Below are 17,046 nucleotides of genomic sequence, written 5' to 3' on the forward strand. Positions count from 1 at the left end.
GTCCGAAGCTTGGTGACTCAATGATATTAGGTCTTAGGCCTCAACTTCGAGCCCAGAAATGGGGGGTACCTGAATTGGCAGTTTTGGTAGCCAATTCAAGTAAGGTAGAAGGAGGGGGCAACAGTTCAATAGTGCCCCAATGTAAATTCAATCAAATATCATCTACATATATTTTCCACCAGAAATTATTGGTTGATGAACAGGAATGGAAATGTGGACTGACACTTTTCCTCTCCCTAATCCAGGAAAGCTAATGTTCAGAAGATGGCACCGGAGCGAGGCGACTCTCTGTGAGTTCTCCCCAACAGATCCACTTTTTACTTAACTTAAACTCGTTCTAATCTTTTAAAATTTAATTCTAAGACTAACATTATTACTAACCTCTCTCTTTTATCTTTTCTTGCAGGCTTGAACATCCTCCGAGGCCTGTGGAGGCCTTTTGACCCGACCCGATCTCCATGACTTGGAAGTGGATCGGGCCCAAACCGGAAGTGACGCCATGACCTCGATTTGGAGCCGACCTGGACCTCTGAGCTCCTAACCCGGCCTAACAACTGACGCCAGTCCCTGGATCACCCGGCCCAGTCCCCGGAGCTCCTGACCGACGACGATGAGACCCAGCCCAACTCGACCCCGCGAGACCCGCCCAGTGACCCGACCCGGAGAGGCCCGCCAAGCAACCCGACTTCCCTGGAGATGGAAGAATCAAAGACCCCTCCCACCCGGCTTAGTCACTCTTCCAACTTCTTCCATCGGGCAGGCGATACAGAAGTCTGAGAACACGCACGAACAGGCTCAAAAACAGCTTCTTCCCCCCTGTTACCAGACTCTTAAATGACCCTCTTATGGACTGATCTCATTATCACTACACCCTTTATGCTTCATCCGATGCCGGTGCTTATGTAGTTACATTGTATACCTTGTGTTTCCCTATTATGTATTTTCTTTTATTCCCTTTTCCTCCCATGTACTTAATGATCTGCAGAGCTGCTCGCAGAAAAATACTTTTCACTGTACCTCGGTACATGTGATAATAAACAAATCCAATTCAATCCAATCCAATAAGGCCGATTGCATCGCCCTTATTAACACTTTAGCCAAGGCCAGCATCTTCAACACAGATTATCTGGTCCATATGGCTTAATGCCATACTTAAAGACCTATATACCGAGTTGGACATCCGCTGTCCCATCAAATATACCTACCTCATACTGTTACGGTGGATGTGCTAAATGTGTAACTGGCTTAAGCCTGCTTTTAAATAGATGAGTAATCAGCAGACTGGGTTTATAACATTTCACTTCATCACTTTTATTCTGTGGTTATTCACATTGAGGAACTGGTTTAATTTGATCTCTTAAGGTTTTCACTGTATTTTCTTTTTATTTAATATGGGACCATTTTAGTTTGAAAGTAAGATTTTTCTTTAAAAATGCAGCAGTTAGGTATTTCTTGTATGTGCATGTCCTATTTGAGCATCTACACTATTGAAATTGAAGATGACGCTTTGGCACATACTTGAGTGCGGTACTGAGGGAGCTGCAATGTCAGAGATGTTGGACATGAACTACCCTAGCCAGTGTTTCCTGGTGCTCAGCGGTGAGAAACCCCACATTATCGATCGGGACTCTGTTCCCTTTGGGTATATTCGGGGCCGCAGTGAGGCCGTGCTTAATCCTATTTTCTGCACTGAGGAGCTCCACTCACCAGAACTCCTCAGTGCAGAAGGAGATTCCCGATCTCTTGACCCCCCCTGACTCTACTCCCGAACTGCCCCAAAGCCCCAACTTACTTATAAGGGGATCCTCAGGCCCCCCGCACCTCCTGCACCTGCACAGGGCCTAATCCCCATTGTGAAAAAAATGGCAGCTTGGCACTTTGGCAGTGCCCTTTCCAGCTGACACTGCCACCTGGGCACTTTGGAAGTGCCAGGCATGGCACCCAGGTGGCTGTGCCAGGGCAAAAGGCTGACAGTGCCAAGGTGTCTGGGTGGCACCAGCAGTGCAGGGTGCCACCTTGCCCAGAGTGTGGCGACAATACCCTGGGAGACCCCCACGAGTGCCGTTCCATCTAGTCCCGTATGTGGAGACCAGAACTGAATGGTGCTCACCCGATCTCTAAGATGAAGGGGTTAGATCCCAACGTCTTGGTTAGATCGTGGGAGAGTATACTCACAATCTAACTGACTCGCTCTAATATGCTGATTCTCTAAAAAGTGGTCTGCCCATAATGGGCGGGATTCACATTGCAACGTCTTGCGAGATCACGTTAGATCTCGTGAGGTGTGGCGAGCCGAGAAGATCCTGGAAGAGAGATCTCCTGGCATCTACCGACTGCGTCGCGCTGCCTTTCGAGCGTAACGTAGCTGGCAGATCGTGCTCGTTACCTTTTGACTAAGATAAAAAAGCCCTATCTGTTCATGTGGATGCAAAAGATTTTGTTTCACTCTTTGAGCAAAAACAGAGAGTTCTCATGATGCCCTAACAAAATCAATAACTCAACTAACCTCATGAAATCTCATTATCTGATCAATTAATATTTTTGGTGCTTGTGGGGGCCCTTCTGCTTGCAAATAGCAGTCACATTTATCACCTTGGTAACATCGACTGCACTTCCAAAATTATTATAAGATTGGAAAGTGCTTTGGCATGTCCCAAGGTTGTTATATGTGTTAAATAAATGCAAGCCCATATAAGATCCCAGAAAAGATTTGATCCTTCAGGAATTTGGGCCACACCTCTCCTGAACACCATGTTTATAGCCTTGGCACACCACTGTCCATGTAGGCCAGGTCATCTAGTCTCATTGTAGGTGGCAGTGTAAAGGGCCGACTCTACTTTGCTTTGTTGTCACTGGCTAGAAAGGCTAAAAATAACATTGGACTGGGTGGGTGTTCCAGTGATCTCTATTGGCAGTGTCTGTGCGTGAAGGCTAGGTTAACATCCATGGGTAAAGAATGGCACTTAGGTGATCTATGGGGCTAGAGGGGAAAAAGAGCAAGTGGAGGAAACTGGAGAACAACATAAAAAGTACAGCAAGAATAAAAAAGACTCTGAAAAAATAACTAATGGGAAAACTCATTCAGCAACTTAAATGTTTCACTTTAACACAGAAGGTCAGAGGCCCATGTCATTGAAACCTGTTAGGAAGACAATCCTATCCTCAGGTGGTCTTTCAGATGATATTCCTTCTCAGGGACGGAAAAGAATCGAGGTGAATCGGAATTACACCTGCCCTGCCTGATCATCAGCACTGACACAGGTTTTGGAGACATCTGTCCAAACTGACACAATCTTGGTTAAACAGAAAATATGTAGTGGGGAAAAATGGGTAAAGGCAAATTCGGAGACTTATCCAAGTGCTAACTAGATAGCTGCCAAATTTCAGATGTGATGAACAGATTTCCCCACAATTATGTGTGAAAAATGTAATGTGACTAAAAGATATCCAGAACCTGTTGCTTTCAGACGTCAGCCGGAATTCTCCGGCAGTAGGGATTTGACTTTCCCGCTGGCAGCGCACTGGTCTGTGGGTTTCCCGGCAGCGTGGGGTGGCTTCAATCCATTGACATGTGGCAGGAAGAGAGAATCCAGCCGCCAATGAAAGGCACACCACCAATAAATATGCGGCTGGGGGACCGGAGAATCCAGCCAAACGTTTTAATATGTTAAACCTTTTCCTTAGAAATGGTGAAAAATCAGAAAGAGTTTGCCAGCAGTTGTACATCTAACCAATAGGGAAAGCTGCACTCTAAACCATTGCTTGGAGTTAAATGGTTACTTAACAGTCTTATCTAATCTGCAATTATCCACCACAAACAGGAACGAAAAGATTTATACTAAAAAAGTGGCAATGAAGTTGCGTTATAATGAAGTTCCCTTTTTTAAACATTATTTCTGTAGTTTGTTGTATTAAAATTGTACAAATAAATTACAGTGTTGATCCATTGGGGAGTGGGATCTTGATTCCCAATTTAACCAGTACTAGACAGACACAGAATCCTCCGGCACCTATGGTCACTACTCCTAGGACCGCTTTAATAAAAGATCTTCTTGAGCGATAAAAGTCACTTGGAGCCAGTATGCTGAGCAGAGCTGTGTTGACGGTCAAGGTGTACAATATAGAAATACCGGTGTTCAGGGCAACGATCTTCCCAAACTTGGCAAATGGGGTGATGATACAAAAGAAGAGAGGGATGGTTGCTATGACTGTCGTGATGGCACTAGAGACAATGGCAACACCAACGTGCCTCACCGCTGCTAAGGTCCTCCATTTCCCCATTTTGCATTTATCCTATTAATCAAACAAGACAAGGTGTTAGCAAACATGTTCGTCCATCTATTGCAAAAAAGCTGAAAACGGCAATATTTGACATCTTTTAGAAAAGTATGACATATGTTTTTTGGAAACACACTCTTTTGCAGTGTTACAATCTTAGAAGTCAATTCTAAGCAGCTTCCTTTCCCTATAATTATCATCTCTTTAATCTTCTCTTCTGTGCCCCTGCAACTTCACTTCCAAGTGTAAGGTGCTCATTGAGACGACCCATTCAGCTGCTTCTGCTGCATGCCTTCCTTCCCCTTGGCCACAAAGCCAAGCTTCCGCCAGTAATCTCCCTGGATTCACAACTTCCTCTAGCTTTTCTTCATCTCCTTTCATGGCTTCTTATCTTGAACTCATGTGACTTATCTCCACCTCTCTCAATTATATTCCCATTAAGCCGCTGACCACCAAATTTTCTTTCTTGGTTCCTGCACTAGCTAAATGTCGTTAACAGCTCCCTCTCCTCAGGAAATGTTTCTCTGTCCCGTACAAATTTTCTATCATCACCATCGTCTCAAAAAGCAAACCTTGTGTCCTCTGTCCTTGCAAATAAACCACCCCATCTCCTCCCTCTTTCTTTCTGTAGTAAAATGTCCCAAGGCACCGTCAATAAAAAACGCAAGCTACATTAGGAGAAATAAGGGTGGGTGACCAAAAGGTTGTCAAAAAGATTGGTTTTAGGGAGGTTTTTTTTTAAAAGAGAGAAATTTAGGGAGAGAATTCCAGAGTTTTGAGCTAAGGTTAGGCAGCTGAAAATATGGCTGTCAGTGGTGAAGTGATTAAAATTGAGTGACACAACAGATAGAGCATAAAGATCTTGAAGGCTGAAACACACAAACAAATTGCCCCAATCAAAGTCACAGATGAGGGCTGGGATTCTCCTACCTCCACTGAAACTGCAAATCCCAAACCCTAATCCTTAACCCTAATCCTGCAGTCAGAAAAGAGGAACTGAAAGCACTTAGCATAGTTGAAGATGCCTGCAGCTGTCATTCAGAACAAAGATGCTTATAAACACTGTGGTTAGGATCAACAGGGGGTACTACAGATGCATTTAACCATGAAGGGAAAGATAAATATACAAAGTTCCTACCTGCTGTGTTTAAACCATTAAGCTGTCAATCAAAGGCTCGTTAAAGGTACTGGACCAGGGCTCTCAGGGGATTTCAAAGGTTTTCAAGGGTTGTGAGAAGTCTGGGAAGGCTCAGAAACTACAAAAAGCTGCAGTGTTAAAAGCATGGGGCTGAGTGAACAGATGTGGAGAAAAGGAAAGTACTTGAGGATTTCAGGCTTGTAGCTTCAATGAACTGTTTGATCTGCTCATCAACTGTCAAGCAGAGCAGTTCAAAGTGAGCTGGCCACTTCAAAGTTTTAACAATACATAGACAAGGATGATGATTTGGATCAGAGAGCTGCCTTCAATAACCATGCCAAGAGTGATCTTCAGGTTGCCCAAGGCTAGAAGGGGAAGTTCAACCATGGGACACCCCAGCCCGAGGGATAGTCCCGATGTCAACCCCTTGTCACCAGCCTGAGCCCACCCAACCCCCAGGACCATTGGATGGTTCTCCCTCTGCAGCTTCGAAGTAGCAAAGGGGCACATGGGCAATGGATGTACCTCCTTGACCCTCGCTCTAGGCCAAGGTGTCAGTGTCAGGTGTCAGTGTCAAGGTGCCAGGGGTTAGTGCACTGTTCACAATGTAAAAGGCAGGTGCTGAAGGGGAGGGCTGGGGGTCAGGTGACACTCATGCGTGCATGGTGTGGGAGGGGTGACTCATTATTTCGGTGGTGGGTTGGAGGATGCCCCTCTTTGTTTGGGGGTTCGGGGTGCTCCCCTTGTCAGCGGGGATCGCCCTTTCTTTGAGCGGGCCTATTGCTGGATGCTGGGATTGGGGTGCCCATTAAAAATGGCATCCCAAAATTGCTAAGTGCAGGCTGGACAGCATGCTATCCACTATACATATTTTAGCATGCTAAAGGTGAGAGAATCCCACTCCTCCCAGTTTTCCCAATGGCAGGAGCACTTAGTTTATAAATGGAAGATTTGCACCCAACATCTAATCAACCTCCTGACTTCTTTGTAGCCATTGACACATTTGGCCACATTATCCTTTTCCAATTTTATTTCTTCATTGTCAAGCTGAGTAGGACCACCCTTACCTGGTTGCACTCTTATCTATGTATTTTTTATTGTTTCACAGGTTATGGGTGTTTATTGTCCATCCCTAATTGCCTTTGCGAAGGTGGTGATCTGCCTTTTTGAGTACAATTGAATGGGTTGGAAGGCCAGTTTAGAGGGCTTAACTTAACTGTACTGACCATATTTCTGAGAGTCTGTTTTTTTTTTTTCTCTCTCCTAACAATTTGTAATTTGTTCAATATAAAATATGAAAACTGAATAAAAACATTTATAAAAAAAAAATAAAAATTTCTGAGAGTCTGGAGTCACATATAGGCCAGAACAGTCGAGGGTAACAATTTTCCTTCCCTAAAAGACATTAATGAACCAGTTGGATATTACAACAATCCATTAGTTTCAAGGTTACCATTACGGAGACTTGCTTTTATCCAGATTTTATTCCAAATTGATGTCATCGCCCTCAGTCAGGCCCACCTTTCTGGTACAAACACCTACTGGAAAGGGAAGGGTGACAGCAACCTTTGTGTATAATGAGTTGGTTTTGCCACCTGGAGTAGGATCTTGGATGAACTGTCAAAACTCCCAAAATGTATAAATGTAAGGCTCTTGACTACCAGCTGACTGCTCTGACATAACCAATATGTCAATGTCATTAGTGCTTATGCCCTGACCCTTGATTCCAATGAAGATATTAAGGAAAAGTTGTATGTTGACCTTGATGAAGTTCTCACTGCTATGCCAAATAAAGAAAGATCTTCCTTCTGGGGGACTTTAGTGCCAGGATTTCAGCTGCAGGAGAGATCACTGTGCTAGTCTGTGCTGGTTTATACTGGGGTTGTAGATTGACCGGCACCAATGACAGAGATTGGCTGGGACTCAGTTTGATTGATTTGGCTGGTGGCCAATGAATTGGCCCAAAAGGCTGTGCTCTGCCCAATAGCAGGTGGTGATTGTATCTGATCCCAGCGGAATGTTTTTCACAGCTCCAAAGGTTGAGTTTGGTTTCAGTTTTGATCTTGGCAGCTCCAGAAAAGGACCTGCTATCCTCTCCTCTTTGTTTTTCTCCACAAAAGCTGTGATTCTGAACTGGCAGAGAGCATGAATTAATCTATGTATAGGCAGAGTCCAGGACTGACCAACTCTCTCCTGAAAGATAGAGGCCTGAATGCAAACCTCGAGCTGAAGGTCAAGTTTGATAATAAGTAGTGTTTCTCCAGAAAACCTGCTGGCTGCGATTACTGCACTTTTCTAAACTAGAAGGACTCTGAATGAATGGCTCTGCAAAGAAGACCATTACCAACTGAAAACCAGGGACTTTAATCAGACAGCTTATGAGAAAAGCATGTTAAAGAACCACCTTCATCCTTATGATTTTTCCCCTTTTGTCTGTCTTGTGGGTAGAGGGTGGGACAGTTAAAGTGGGCAGTAGGTATTAGCTTGTTATACAGTTATATTTACTGCATATTACATGATAGTTCTTGGTATAAATAATCTGTTCTTGTTTAAACTTACAAACCTACTGACTATAATTATTGGGCAGCCAAAAGCCAAAGACTTTGGGACTTTCTATAAGAATTATTGGTTAATTCACTGGTGTGTCTCCGGGAGGAGTGGGGCTGGAATTCACCATGCACTTGCCCAGCATGTCGTAACACTACCCAGGGCATGGTGACAGATGAGGAGGTTTTGTGCCCAAAAGTATTTAAAATTGATAATGATAAAGTGTTGTGAATACACTGTTGGTACTGATAGTTGACAAGGCACCAGGACTGGATGAGATGTATCCAAGAGTATTCTTATCCCAAATGCCCCAAAAGCTGCTTTACATCCAACTGTGGCAGTGCGTAAGATAATGATATGTAACAGGGTGCTTCTTGGGAGTGCAATCATGCAGTAATTGACGCAAAGGCAAAGGACACACTGGAATAGACGACTAAAACCTGGGTAAAACGATGATTTAAAGATGGTCTCGCTTATCATACTGCTGACAGCAGTGGGGTTACAGTCAAGCTGTTGACTCTCTTTTGGCACAAGAAGCCTGACATTGATTCACTTTATTTGTAGCAATGGCTACAAATTGAGACAAACAGACTTCTAACAGATACAGCCATGAGAAATAAAATGAACAACAGGGGAGAATGACAGGCACAAGGCATCCATTTGAACTCCATTTCTCCAGGACCCCTCACTGTTTATAAAAGTGGTTTATATGACAAGGACTGTAACTAGCATTCATGGTGCAGTTGTTAATCTCAGCAAGTATTTGTGCTATCGATTGATAGCAAATACACATTAAGGGACTCAAGCTTTCAAATGATTCTCAATTGATGTGCGCAATTGGTTACTATGACATTAAGTGATAATTCAACCAAGTGTAAGATTGCGTTTAAATTTCTCAAGTGTATAGCCATTGATCAGATAAGTTAAATGTTTTCTATAATTCTTCACCATGCATTTTTCACATATATTCCCATTTACTTAGTTTCATAACAACTTAGATGGAAATAACCTCTCACCTCCAGTTCTATTGTCCATTTTTCATCGGTACATCCTACACATTAGTTAATTTACTCAACTCAATCGTGTTTACACTGGATACAAAATACTCTCTCTATACTATTGGAGCAACTTTTCCCTTTCTAAACAGCCTAATGTTTTTAAAGCCCATGCTTCATGTCTGTTAACATCTACACCTTGGCTTTGCACTTCATTGGTGGAATCCACAAGAAACAGGTGTGCTGTTTTACAGTTCCCCTTGTAATGTTTGGAACCTTGGGCGGGATTCTCCGACCCCCGAGCCGGATCGGAGAAACGGCGACAGGCTGCGGGAATCGCGCCACACCGCCCCGACGCCGGCACGCAATTCTCCGCAGAGCGGAGAATCGGAGCCATTGGCACCGGCGCGGTTGGCGCAGCCCCGGTCACGGGCCGCTCTACGTGGCCAGCCTGCCGATTCTCCAGCCCGGATGGGCCGAGTGGCCATAAGAAAAGAACCGAGTCCCGCCGGAGTCATTCTAACCTGTTCTGGGCCGGCGGGTCCTTGGCGTGTAAAGGTTAGGTGTCGGCCTTTGTGGGGGGGGGGGGGGGGGGGGGGGGGGGGTCCGGCCCCGGGGGGGCGTCCGATGTGGCCTGGCCCACGATCGGGGCCCACTGATCGGCTGGCTGGCCTCTGTGTCTGGGGGCCTCCTTTCCTACGCGCCGGCCCCTGTAGTCCTGCGCCATGTTGTGTCGGGGCCGGCGCATTGAAGGAGGCCACTGTGCATGCGCATATTGGTGCCGGTGCCACTGCGCATGTCCTCGTTGGCGTTGGCGCAACTGCGCATGCGCGGATCCCGTGGTGCACAGTTCGCGCTGGGATCTGCAGCTGGAGCGGCGCGAACTACTCCAGCACCGTGCTGGCCCCTTGTAGGAGCCAGAATTAGTCGTCGGAGCGGTCTGTTCACGCCGTCATAAAACGCGACACCGTTTACGACAGCGAGGACACTCTGCCGCAGAATGGGAGAATCCCGCCCTTTGACTTGCTCCTCACAAGGGCAATTACAGCCTTGGGGATTCCCTGTGGAGGGAGTCAGATGGGTAGGGTGTGCCATTTCACTTGTACTAACCTTTTGGGCTTGTGAATGTGGCTAGAATAGGATAATTATTGTTCCACTCTGCCTCGAGTGATGATATCTGTTTAATGACCACTGACTATTTTGAAGAATGACACTTCTCTTGGATCCAACTATGACCCAACTCATAATTCTGGAAACATTTAAAACTCAATGTTTTTTCAGAATTAATGCAATTATTACTTTTTTCAACAACTTATGGTATGTATATGGAACTGGCATCAACTTGAAACAGTTGCAATTTACAGTGTTTAATGCCAGGAAGTTGTACTTTAGTATTAAAGAAAATTCTACTTACGTCAGTCGCAGCTATTGGAAGGTTTTCTCCCGCCAGCAGGTAACCCTCAACGAGATGGACACAATAATCCACAGAGGAGCCTACCAGGATGGACAAAGAGATGGCTTCGACTGCTCCCATCTCCCAGCCAAACCAGTACATGATGGCAACCATCAAGCAGATAACACCTGGCAAAATATAATGGACATGTACATCTCAACACTTAAAAACTCAATATTCAAGGACAACTCCCAGAAACCTGGAGAAAGTAAAAACATACACAGTGAAAGGAAGAAAGAAAGAATTAACTTTCATATATAGTGCCATTCGCAGCAATGAATTACTTCTACAATGTAGACTCTGCTGTTTTTGGCAAACAAGGCAGCCAGTTTGTATGCAGAAAAACAGCAAACACAATAAATGACTGGGTAACATTATTTGGTCAGGATACCAAAAATAGCAATGATGCTCTTCTTGAACAATAGTGTCATGGGATCGTTTATGTCCAACTGAAAGAGTGGATGGGCTTCGGTTTAACACCGCATTGGAAAGATGGCACTTCTGAAAATGTAGCACTCCTTCAGTATTGGACTGAAGTGTCAACCTCGATTTTTGTGCTCAAGTCTCCAGAGGGAAACTTCACTCCATAACTTTTTGACGGAGAAGAGAAAGTGTTACCAATTGAGTCATGGCTGACATAGTATTGTATTGATTGATTGATTGATGAATATTGACCAGGGACTTCTTTGTTCATCTTCAAGTGGTGCCGTGGGATCTTTTACACCCAGCTGGTCTGGGAGATGAGGCCTTTATTAATGCCTCATCTGTAATATGGCATCTCTAAGAATACAACACTCCCTCAGTACTGCACTAAAGCGTACATGATGTAACCATATTATTGGAATCAAGTATAAACCCATTACTTTCCTCCTTGGAGACAATAATAAACTTATTGTATAAGTAGGCTTACATTACAAAGAAGTTAGTGAAAAGCCCCTAGTTGCCACATTCCAGTGCCAGTTCGGGTACACAGAGGGAGAATTCAGAATGTCCAAATTACCCAACAGCACATCTTTCAGGACTAGTGGGAAAAAAACGGAGCACTCGGAGGAAGAGCTCCTAAATATAAAAGAGCTCCTAAATATAAAAGAGTTCCTAAATAGAAAGGAAATCTTAGGAGAGGTAGGAGAGACCAAAGCTCATAAATCTTGGCCCCATAATAATCTTGTGGGTCAAATCTCTGCTGTATAATATTAACATAAATAGATTCATATGAACATTTTTTGTCCTGTATTTCAACCAAGGAAGAAACTGACCACAACAAATTGACATCTTAATTAAGCAAAGCCAAAATCAATATGAACCTGTCATTGCTTTCATATGCTACAATTTCACACCATTGTTTTTAATAAAAACAATTAGAATATTTGCCTCATCAATATTTTCAAAAGTAATTTCCTGATTCCATGATTTAATTTCATCGCTCTGGTGATATCTACTATGACCTCACCCATGACAGCTTTCTCGGTTTCATTTTGGTTTTTGATTTCTGAAAATCATGTACTTTCTGCAATGATAACATTTCAAACCAAAATCGCTACTCTACCTTGAACTGTCAATTGTTTTCATTTCAGACTATCATACGTCTGGGAACATTTCAACAGTTTGTACTTACAAAATCGCTACTTTACCTTTAACACACAAAGGTATCCTGAGGTGTTTCACTGAAGTGTAAAGGAAGAAAATAGATGCTGAACCAAAGATACATTTTAGGAGCCTTGAGGTTGGTTTGAAGAAGGGTCTTAAAGGAACAGAGAGAGGGCGTAGGCAACAGAAGGTATGGCTACCAATGCTGGCGTAGGAAGGGAGGATGTGCAAATTATAGGGCTGGGGGAGTCCGCAGAGATAGAGAGAGGTGATGAGAATTCTAAAGTTGGGAGACTGGGGGACCAATATAGTTCAGCAAGGACTGTGTGTGCTCACTCCAGCTCATAGGCAGTGAAGTTTGGATTTGCGGAAGTGGTGACCTAATAGGGAATTTTTGGGCCATCATTGACCAAATGTTTTTGACCCTGAAAGCTTTAAAAGCAAACAAATGGTCAAAAATCAAAATTCAGCAGAAATCCAATATAGTGCAAAAACAGGTTGCCTGTTGAATGAAAAGATAAACATCTTAGTCGTGGGTAGGGCTGAGACAAAATAGCTGAGTATCAAGGCCACCGTATTTTCCTTGCTTTACTCAAACTTGGCATTTGAAACAAATGTCATCATGACACCTGCCTTAGGCGGCAGATGAGTATATAACATTTGTTGTAATTGGGAATTTGTAACAGGAAGGTAATAATTGGGTTAACTTGGTCTCCATAGTCATAGGAAGTATAAGAAGCGATTCGCAGAGCACAGTGATATTGTAGAGGTATTTAGTGTCACATTGACTGATTTGATGATACCTGCACACAACTGGGGAGTAGTTACTTGGAGGTCTGAAAGTAACTGTAATGCTGGTGTGCTTTGAAACTACTGCTCAGACAGTAGCAAGTGTTGAATCTTATTTAAGAATAGGTGGCTTTGTTACCCTGCATTCCAACACCAGTCTGGTTTCCTTTTATCATCTGTATGAGGCCTAATGTCAAAGATGTTTCTGCAGCCTCAACCAGCAGAAAATTGTCTTTAATTTGGTTATAAAATGTCAGTCTCACACACTCAGAGATATCGGAGGATGGCAGGAAACAAAAAAACATCACTGCAAGGCCCAGCCTTCTAAGAATGGCGTTGGGTTTTATGGACAATTACTCTGCATCATTCTTCTGTTTCTGAATTAGGAGTGTTGATGCTTTCACAGAAAGTAGGAGAGAAAGTTTAAGATATCATAAGAAATAGACAAGTTAAGAAATTTTCCTGGTTGTTTATTGATATCAATAACACGTAGCGACCAGAGGACATAATCTGGCTGTGATGTCCAACGGAAAAGAGTTTTATTCTCTCACCTTTTTCTCAGTGTAAAATCATAGAAATAAAAGGAAATAAACAGAGTATAACTCTGTATCTGCTCTGATTTATAATGCCTACAATTCACTAACTACTGTGAGAAGCAGTAAAATTTAAATTAAAAATTCCTACACAACAAAAAGCTAACAAGATTTGTTAAGCTCTTTAAAACAAGTTATGTGGATACAGCTGCGAGGCCTATCATTCAAAATGAACACAACAAGGGCTGTAATTTCAAAGACAATTTGTCTGTGTTTTGCATCAATGGAACTGACAGCATTCTTGCCAACTTCACTATATGTCACAGGGCAGTTTAAATGATCAACAACTCTGGAAATCTTGCTGCAATTCTATGAACTAGTTTATGTGTGTGTGTACAACCAGAATCTAAGCAGTCAACGAGTTTTATCAATTGTAATGCCTTAGTCATGTAGCTTTCATGCAATATATTTATTCCCTTCTCTGAGGTCCTCTTTTTATACTTTGTTCCTTACATTTTGGTGTTTTTTTCCTCCTCACTTGGCAACTTAACACACTTCCTACCTAAGATTGCAGGCAGTTAATCAATGTGCTTTCAAGCTTTACCAATGCTGTTCTGAAACAATGATGTGTGGAATGGGCAATTAATACGAATTATGAAAAATGAAATCTTTCGGGTGGATTCTCCATTTCTGAGACTCAGTGTTGACGCCAGTGCAGGATTCGTGGAGTTCCATAACAGCAAAACCAGTGCCACACCAGGACCGATTCAGCTACCGTTAAGGGGCTAGCACCTGTGCCAGGTGGAACACAACTGATTCCAATGAGAAGTGGTGCGGGGTTCACCAATTTTGTGATTGACACTCAGGAGGCTGACAAGCTGCAGCCACATATGCACACTGCACTCCCTACACACAACACCGCAGCCAACAAGATGGCAGCAAGGAGAGCAGCTCCACGCTTCACCGACGCCGAGCTGGAGACCCTCTGGGACACGGTGGAGGAGCGGCGGGGGAAACTGTACCCTGGCCTGGGAACGAGGCTGCCAGCTGCCGCCATTTGTCATGCCTGGACGCAGGTGGGAGAGGCGGTCAGCGCCATGGGCAACACCATACGGACCGGCCAGCAGTACTGGAGAAACTGCATGACCTGCTCTGGGCAGCCAGAGTGAGTAGGCAGTACTGTGCCCCTGGCACTAACCAGCGTCCTACACACCCTCATCCCATGTAATCCAACACCCCCTCCACCCCCCCCCCCCCCTCCCAACATAGAAGGGCGGTGGAACCCCCACCATGCACCACATGTCGGCACCCATAATGGCCGGGTGCCTTGGCCACTGAGGCCACCAGCTACCCTCCCTCTGGGCTGCATGACAGTCCGCGCATGCAGCCCAGGGGGTGGTTAACTGGTGGCCTCAGTGGCCAGGATACCTGGCCATGGCAGCCAATATGGGTGCTAGCATGTGGTGCAGGGTGGGGGTTCCGCCGCCCTTCAGTTGGGGGGTTTGGGTTACAGCTGTGTGGGATGCGGGTTAGTGTCGGGTCACAATGCTGCCAATTCACCCAGGCCGCCCTGAGGAAGTAATGCAGTTTCTTCCGGTACTGCTGGCCGGTCCGTATGGTGTTGCCCACGGCGCTGACCGCCTCTCCCACCTGCGCCTAGGCACAATGAATGGCGGCAGCTGGCAGCCTACGTCCCGGGCCGGGTACAGGTTCCTCGGCCTTTCCTTCACCACGTCCCTAGGGGTTTCCAGCTCAGCGTTCGTGAAGCGTGGAGCTGCTCTCCTTGCTGCCACCGTGGCGTCAACGCAAGTCTGAGGATGACACTGACTTCCCATCGCAGCTGTCTCCAACACCCTCAACCATCCCAGAGACACTCTCACCTCGGTTGGGCACGTTAGTGAAGAGGCTGCCGGGACACTATCTAGTACGCACCACACAGCTGCTCTGGTACATCAGGTGGAGGTTGGAACACCCAAGGGGGCGGGCTGACCCCAGGAACAACCTGCCGTCCAGACGGGTTTTGGGCTACTGGAATGATAGTCCCATCGATTGTGGAGATGCAGTCGCAGAGCCAGGGATGACATGAGGCCAGCATCCAGGATCTGCAGGCGCAGTTGGAGGGGTCCAACCGCATGCTGGAGGTGATGGCGACCATCAGTGCCACCCAGGCCAATATCGCACGGGTGGCATCGGAAGTGGAGGCATTGGGAGCGATGGATTTGCCTCTGGATCAGCATGTCCAAGGCCTGGGGCATTCTGTGGCGGCGTTAGCTGAGGCCCAGGACAGGGCTACCACCTCACAGGCAACCATGTGCCAGAGCCATCTGGAAATTGCAGTGGCATTCCTGAGCGTGGCAAAGTCACAGCAGATCATGGCTGGGAACATCAGCGGCATTGCCAGGCTGGCCGATGTGGTGCAGATACAGAGAGTGGGTGACCCAGTCACAGAGGGAGATGGTGCAGTCACTGGCTGATGTGACACAAACCCTGAAGGTGGTGGCACTGGGTGAGAGTCAATGGGTGATGTGGCGCAGTCCCAGATGGAGCTGTTCCATGGACTTGTGCATGCAGACTCTCGGTGAGACCAGAACAGGTCTCCAGGACTGGAAACGGCAGGTGGCGGAGGAGTCTCAGAGGATATCTCTGCTTGGACCCTCGAGGGCCATTGGGCATCCCGAGGGAGGAGGAGGTGATGGGGCTCGTGCCGGTAACTCCCGCAGGGGATGCGCCGGAACACCACAGCATCTCCCCCCCATCCCCCCACTCCGGTCCTTGATGCATCTGGTGGACAGCGGGCAGAACAGAGTGGCACCTGCCACCTGGGATACCCGAGCAGCAGCCGGGCCCATCCAGGCCCGGTCACACCAGAAGACGCCCCAGCTGCCTCCACTCCTGCCATGTGTCAGGGGATCCACCAAGACGTGTCGTTGGGGCCCGTAAGGCCAGAAAGTTAGACACCAGTTAAGTTGGACGGGTGCTGGGCACAGTTCAGTTATAGGGACTAGGCCACAAATCTGTATATACATTGCCACATTAAGTACCTGTTCACACTGTTACAATCTGCCTTGGTGTCAGATGGGTGTGAGAGGTGGGCTGGTCTGGGCTGGCCAAAGAGCGAGTGTGGGGGGAGGGGGGAGGGAGTGGGCGAATGTTTTGGGTGGCCTGGTCTCCCCCCCGATTGTCCCCACCACTGTCACGGCTTGTTATCATCTTCCATATAAAGGACCAGACCTGGTGTTACTGCCAACCCAGGGCACCCACCCCGTAGTGCGGCAGTATGTATCACGGAGGGGTTGGGATGAGGTGTCGTGCCCCTGGCCAGTGTCCCCCTCCCCTAGAGGCGATCAGAGCATTCTGTGCGTGTTGACCCTGGTGCACACGTCATGTGGCCTCCTGTCCCTGCCTGGGCCCCATGGCCTGCCCACCCTCACCCTCCCCTGCATTCTCATCATTGGATGCGGTCTGGTGTTCCATCTCCTGCTCCAGCACATTGCCCCTCTGCTGCGCGATGTTGTGGAAGATACAGCAGGCCGCCACTATGTGGGCGACTCATTCAGCATCATACTGAAGGGCCCTTCCAGAGCGGTAAGGCACCTGAACCACATCTTCTGGAGGCCGAAGCATCGCTCGATCGCGGACCTGATAGCTGCATGGGTGTCATTGTAGCGGGTCTCGGCGTCGGTCTGTGGCCTCTGGATATCAGCCATACCATAGTGGATAACCCCT

General features: G+C 46.3%; 1 protein-coding gene across 6 annotated transcripts in view; it reads right to left on the bottom strand.

The window, feature by feature from the left end:
* Positions 1–941: 941 nt before the first annotated feature.
* Positions 942–17,046, bottom strand: part of disp3 (dispatched RND transporter family member 3) — a 717,999-nt gene continuing 701,894 nt past the window's right edge. For all 6 annotated transcript variants that reach the window (XM_038821800.1, XM_038821802.1, XM_038821804.1 and 3 more), the window contains 2 exons: positions 10,373–10,539; positions 942–4,293 (listed from right to left, as the gene is read on the bottom strand). In XM_038821800.1, coding sequence (XP_038677728.1) covers positions 3,931–4,293; positions 10,373–10,539 — 530 coding nt within the window. In that variant the 3' untranslated portion in view covers positions 942–3,930. The remainder of the gene's footprint in view (positions 4,294–10,372; positions 10,540–17,046) is intronic.

Source organism: Scyliorhinus canicula, chromosome 16, assembly GCF_902713615.1.
Source record: "Scyliorhinus canicula chromosome 16, sScyCan1.1, whole genome shotgun sequence".
NCBI classification, from domain to species: Eukaryota; Metazoa; Chordata; class Chondrichthyes; order Carcharhiniformes; family Scyliorhinidae; genus Scyliorhinus; species Scyliorhinus canicula.